At 41.9% G+C, this 6,963-nt stretch overlaps 1 protein-coding gene across 1 annotated transcript; it reads right to left on the minus strand.

Moving 5' to 3' along the window:
- Nucleotides 1-450: 450 nt before the first annotated feature.
- LOC119417366 (exportin-1) lies at nt 451-4,821 on the minus strand. Its single transcript, XM_037684573.1, has 4 exons — nt 4,725-4,821; nt 4,435-4,594; nt 4,268-4,364; nt 451-671 (listed from the first exon to the last, which is right to left on the minus strand). Exons 2-4 carry the CDS (start codon nt 4,584-4,586, stop codon nt 525-527), a joined length of 396 nt encoding a protein of 131 aa, XP_037540501.1. The 5' UTR covers nt 4,587-4,594; nt 4,725-4,821; the 3' UTR covers nt 451-524.
- Between the last annotated feature and the right edge of the window lie 2,142 nt (nt 4,822-6,963).

Here is a 6,963-nt window from a genome sequence, read left to right on the forward strand (position 1 = left end):
ACTTTCTGGATTTTATTTTTGATATTCTATCTCTCACTGTTAAAATTAATATACCCTTAAAAATTATAAACTGCTCATGTCTTTGTCAGTGGGCAAACTTACAAAATCAGCAAAGGCTCAAAAAATTATTTCCTTCACTGAATTTATTTATATTTACACACACACATATATATTAAAGAAGGAACAATGGAAACAGGATGAGGGAATTTAAGAAAACAAAACTAAATTTAAATGTTTACTTTGTCCAACTTGTAACTTCTGCATGCATGTCTGAGATGGACCAGAGACCAACAGAACATTGCTGTAGATTAACGTTTGTTGAACGTTAAAAAACTAAATTTTCATACAAAAAACAGATTATGTAAAAATGGTCACAAAGTGACGCAGTAATAATTTCCATTGAATTGGCATTATTTTGGTCAACAAACAGCCAAAGGGAGAGCTCGCTCTGCTTCCCACTGAACTCAACTGTGTCTCGGGTTTGTTGTCATTAGTTTTTGTTTGTTGTTTAGATACTGGACTTTTCAGTCACACATCTCTTCTGGGATCTCATGAGGGTTCAGGATGCCTGGCACAGACATCTGGATCTTGTGCTTTTCCTCTTGTGCTTGACGGAGTGCCGACTCCCTCTCCTCCAGGAACAGATCTGATGTGTCCTCACCTGCAAACTCCTGCAACACAACATTGGGAAGCACCCAGTGGTGAAGCTGGACATGAAAATGTGGGAGGTTCAGGAAGAATTCAAACCTCCATCTTATTTTGTTTATGATGAAGAGACAAAATAAAGTACATTTGTATTTTGTCACACAGTTAGGTCATTTTCATTATCTGAATTGAAACTGAATTGAATTGAAATTGATAAATTCAGAACAGTATAAAATAGTCCCTTGCTACTTCGCAGTTCGTTTTTCATGGACTCGATCTCACGGTTTTTCAAAATAAGATTGGACATGACAAACAACTGGCTGAATGATGGATGGCCGCACGATCGGCATAGAATTTTTATTTAAAATGAACGATTTAATTTATTTAGCACCTGCTGCACCTGTGTGCAGCCCACACTGCAGGAGAAAATTCCTCCTGTAGCTTCTCCTCCCTCCTCTGTCGATCTCCGTTCTGTGGCGGAGAAGTGGGCATGGCCCAGAGCGCAGTGTGCAGCCATGGCAGAGAGCTGAAACCATGAAATGCTGTGCTCTTTTAGAGTGTTTAGTTTATAAACATTATTTAGAATATTGCAAGAGTGTGGGAAGGGTTTAAAATGCCTTAATAAAAAAAATAAAGTGTAAATACTAAAATAAACTACTACTTACTACTTGTACTACTATACTACTATTCCTACTCTGCGGTTATTGCGGGTCTTCAGGGTACCGATCCCCCGCAATAAATGAGGGACTACTGTAAATCGAAATTGAATTCATGTAGGAAATTGGCCACAATACCCAGCCCTAGTGTGTCAGATGTCGTGTGTCATTTACTATAATTAGAGCTGAGTACCGAACCAAGGTTTTTTTATGGCACCGACCGAACTGCTTCGGTCCGTGTATGGATTGAAACATGACTCCTTTTGGTGTCAAGTTTCGGTGTTGGCTGTAAGATGACACGTGGTTTCAGCATGCAGGCAGGTAAAACACAGACATGTGACAAACAGACTACGTGTTTACACCCAGAGCTGTATAGAGCTGCCGTACAGCTTGTATGTTTATGGTGGTGGTTACGTCCACAGACGGGGTTCAAATCAAAAGCTAAATAAAGACGGACAGTAACAGATGAAGCTTAGCTTGTAAAAATGTGCTTATCCATCGGGTCAGCTGCTTAAACAGTTCACTAATGTTCACCGTTTGTTCATGTTCTCCTCACAGGAGGTTCTGACCCAGAAGTGAGGAGGACAGACAAAAGAAAAGCTAGGTGGGGGCCACAGGACAGTCACAAACTTTGTTGTTAAAAGTTTGCTGCTTCTTCTACAGTGGAGGCTGCACGGTGGAGGTAAGTAAACTTTAAAGGATGTTGTTGACCAGTTAAACTTTTATCTCTCAGCCTAGATAATGGTTTTTGGTCAATAATAACACAACCATGTTATTGTTGATGTTTTGTGTTCAAATGTCAATTAGGGAGATGATCAGAGCCCTAAACCCCAGAGAACCACAGAGAAGATTCAGGCAGAGACACAGAGGTGCAGAAGTCTTCATCAACCCTAACCTCAGTGAATCCAGTGACCTGCTGGTGGAATGTGAGGAACAGTATGTCAAAGTGACAACCAGGTATCTGTGTGTGCAACAAGCATCATCCACACCCTCAGAGTGAACATGTTCTACTGCTGGAGACACCATCAGCCAGGAGCAGCTGGTTTGTGTCCAGAGAAACAGACATGTTGATGTTTCTGAAGAAAAACTGTTCAGTGAAAAGATCCTGTGTGTAGCAGTGAGCATTAGACACTGACCTGTCACTGGTTTGAAACTGGTCTTTTGAACTGGAAATTATTTGTTTATTTTTATGTAAGGTATGTATCTGTTAATATCACCATTCTTCATGTACGCTTTTATTGTGGAGAAGTGACTTAATAAATGAGTGGACTTGAATTTGCCACATTTAACTTTAGTGGAAGTTATTTGTGGTAAAAATATGCAAAGTTAGTGAAAAGGCAAACCCACTAAACCCACTTTTTTTTCCCTCCCAGGCTCTCATTGAGGTGGCAGCTCCTGTTTCTCCTCCCCCGCTTTCCTTCTTCCTGCTCTGCTCTGTGTGTGTCTGAAGTGCCTGGGTCTCATCTCCTGAACATAAATTAAGAAGATTATGGATTTGGTATTGTGGGCGTTCAACTCTATTGATAAGATTTTTTCATCAAAGCAACAAGGTCCTGGAGAACCGGCATGTCCAGCTGAGACTCACGCTGTGGGGTACGTCATGGATTCGTGGGGAGTGTGGCAATTGATGTGCATCACAGTTTTGTCTCAGGAGAATGTTGAAGATGTTTACATATTTGGATTTATGATAGCAGGGACTCTGCTTTTTGGCATCGGCGGGGCTCTGTTTTATCGACTTTTGAAGAAGAAGGCAGGAGCAGTTTCGGCCATGGAAAAGCTTCCGAGTCAGTGTGAAGGTCTGGTCCTCGCTGTGGGAACTCTGAATCATCTGGTTTACAAGCTTAACCGTAAGGTGGAGGTGACTGAGAATCGCAGACCACCTGAGGCTTCTGGGACTCATCAGCATGGTGGGTTCTTCCTTGAAAGAGTATGGATCAGTAGAATGGAATCCCACAATTAGGCATTTTGGAACCAGAACGCCCAGATGGACTCAAGGCTGAAGAAAAAACAAAAATCAAGCTTATCTGAATCAGACTCCCGACGGCCTCGGAGACAGGCTGACTATCAATTTCTCCTGGGACATGAGTACCCAAGGACAAAAGCTTCATCTATCCATCTATCAATTTACAAATTATTTCAAGTTTCAGATTTCTTTTGTGGATATGGAGTACTGAGTGTAGATTAATGAGGAAAAAATAAATAATTGTAAGATTAGGTTGCAAATGAATTTACTGGAAAAAAGTGAAGGAGTTTTAATTCCACCTGAAATAACTCATCTTTCACTTTTTGTGCTGTTATTTAACAGGTAGATGCATTTTATAAAAACTGTATGCTCTAAAACATCTTCAGTATTGATGTCTCAAAAAATACAAAAGATCTAAAGGCTGAATGAAATCTTGTTTAAAACATGAGAAAACTACACAAAACATTAAAAATTTAAGTGACGTGTGGAAAAATGTTGGATGTAAAATAACTTCATAAACTGAAACTAAAACAAACACCAAGCTGTAGCTGTGAACTAACAGCATGACTCACTGAGACACATCCATGTGTTGATAAAAAGAAAACTGCTTCACTAAGCCTGGTCCTCATAAGGTGTCCTTGTCCTCCAGTCAGCTGGAGATGCTGGAGCTCGGAGGTCAGTGTCACTGTCTCATGATCCTGAGGCTGCCGGTTCGAGCCCAGGTCAGAGAACGACCTAATCTGTCATGCAGGTTTGCTCGTTGCGGTGCCCACTGAAGAGGCAGAGTAAAAAAACCCCACACGTTTGCAGCCAGTGCACACAATGACCGTAGTGAGACGTGATAAAGGTCAACAGCACACCTGGACTCGTTCTGCTTACGTTCTGTCGACCATCTTTAAACAAACGGAACATTTAAATATCTAATATTATGATTCAGGTCTTTGAAGCCTAGCTTCACTCCTACAACAAATGATAGCAGCCGATCCGGGTTTGGCAAGCTCACCTTGATCTGCACCAGGAAATCCCTCAGGTGCTCCTTGAAGGCAGGAATGTCTTGGTTCAAACTGAAGAGCCCCGTCACAAACACCTTCACCTGAGCACTAACACAGAGGTACAGAACATTTAGACACCCGCCTCACCGCAGCACTGTGGGGCAGCGTTTCCACTCACTCTTGAAGGTGGGGGAAAGCAGTCTTCAGTAAGTTGGCCACGTATTCCTGAATGAACACCTGGTTGTTGGCAGAGTTGGCAGGGTTTAAAGACACTGTGATTTTTCCTTCTTCTACAAGGTTGAACATGTAGGCCAAGATGGAAGCATGCATGGTGAGACCTGCAGGAAACACCATAATAATTTCTCTGACATTAACTAGATAAAATGAGGTTAAAATAACAGATTAAAAACAGTTTTTATCAGCAGAATATTTGTGTTTCTACAGGTCGAATCATTCAGAGCTGCTCACCGGCAGTGTGTGAGGTGTCGGTGACCACAGAGAAGATGTGCTGCAGGACATCACAGAAATATGTCTGGTAGAAGCTCTGAGCTGCTGCTTCCTCCTGAGCAACATTCTGCAGCAGTGTGTACAAGATCTGCAGCCCTGGTGAGCACAAACCATCATTTTTAATCCAAGTGTAAAACTCTGTTCATCCCTTCTAACTAAAAATGATCATGGATTCACCACCAGATGTTTTTTGTTCAGTGTATTTTAAGGTGGTATCTGTGATTTACTGGATTTATCTATCTTTTGCACAGTTTGACATTCTAGTACACAAACACTCAATATTTTTTGTTTGTTTCTCTACTGTTGGATTGTGCTTAAAACACCTTTACCTTTCAACAACAGTTTTTTTTTTAAATAAGGTTATCAATTTAGTCAATACATGCAATAGCTTTTTTTAAACCAGTCTTTTTATTGATTTATTTTTTTTTGTTAGTTCTTCGAAGACGCATAGAAAAAGAGAAAATAAAGAAAATATGGTAAATGGTAAATGGACTGTACTTACACAGCTCCATTCTATTCATTCAACCTTTATTTATAGAGGTTAGTCTTACTGAGCCTCAGGGACTCATTTACAAGAGACCTGATTTAAACAAGGAATGATGACAACAGTAGACAAAAAAAAGACAATCATAAAAGAAAGCATATAAATTGAGAAGAAAAAATGAAAGACAAATGTAATAAAATGATATTAGAAAACTAAACAAAAAACAGCTACATTATAAGGAGTGTAGAAAACTAGACAGGAACATGTCTGCATGGTTTTTGCCATAAACTTAGCAAGATGTTTGAAACCACTTAGGTTTAGTCTCTAAACTCTAGTTCAGTCCGCACTGAAGGAACACTGCAGGTAATAATGTCATGAGAGTGCACGCGGTAGCTGCACTGATGAACTGATATATAGAAGATGTATGAAGGCACTGGACAAAGAAGTGATTTAAAGATGAAAATGTACCAGTGAGAGAGTCTGTGTGAAGTTAATGATGACCAGTTAACCAGTGAATACAAGGTGCAATGGTGGGTACGGTAGTTACAGCCAGTTATGAATCTTATCAAGATACTCAAAGCGCTTTACAACACAATCTGTGCCCTCATTTACCCATTCAAACAGCACTCTACATCTCTACAAAGAATAATCAGAGCTTTATCACATTCATACACTGATGGGACATACAGAGGCAATGAGGGGTTCAGTATCTTGCCCAGGGACACTACGGCATGAGACTGCTGTTGGAATCAAATCCCCAACTCTTGCATTGGAGGATGACTTCCCTAACCATTCAGCGACAGCCGCCCACAAAAGAAGAACACAGAACAACATCCCTGTCCACACCAGCTCACACATATAGTGGAAACCAGAAGTTTACATACACTATTTAAAAAGACAAATATGCATTTTTTCACTGTCTGACATCCATCCATCCATTTTCTTCTGCTTATCCGGGGTCAGGTCGCAGGGGTAACAGCTTAAGTAGGGAGGCCCAGACTTCCCTCTCCCCAGACACTTGGGCCAGCTCCTCCGGGGGAATCCTGAGGCATTCCCAGGCCAGCGAAGAAACATAGTCCCTCCAGTGTGTCCTGGGTCTTCCTCTAGGTCTCCTCCCCGTGGGACGTGCCCAGAACATCTCACCAGGGAGGCATCCTAGCCAGATGCCCAAGCCACCTCACTGGCTCCTCACAACATGGGAGAAACAGTAGCTTTACTCCGAGTCTTCCCAGATGACTGAGCTTCTCACCCCATCTCTAAGGGAGAGCCCCGACACCCTGCGGAAAAAAACTCACAATGGCCGCTTGTATCAGACATCTCGTTCTTTCGGTCACAACCCAAAGCTCATGACCATAAATGAGGGTAGGAACGTAGATCAATCAGTAAATTGAGAGCTTTGCCTTTTGACTCAGCTCTCTCTTCACCACGACAGACTGGTACAGCGCCTGCTTCAATGCCGACGCCACACCTATCCACCTATAAACCTCACGCTCCTTTTTTCCCTTATTCGTGAACAAGACCCCAAGATACTTGAACTCCTCCACTTGGGGCAGGATCTCCTCCTTGACCCGGAAAGAGCACTCTGCCTTTTTCAGGCTCAAGACCATGGCCTTGGATTTGGAGAAACTGATCCTCATCCCGGCCGCCTCACACTCGGCTGCAAAACGCTCCAGTGAAAGCTGTAGATCATGACCTGATGAAACCAATAGGACCACA

Source organism: Nematolebias whitei, chromosome 1 (genome assembly GCF_014905685.2).
Source record: "Nematolebias whitei isolate Nwh7 chromosome 1, NemWhi1, whole genome shotgun sequence".
Lineage (NCBI taxonomy): Eukaryota > Metazoa > Chordata > Actinopteri > Cyprinodontiformes > Rivulidae > Nematolebias > Nematolebias whitei.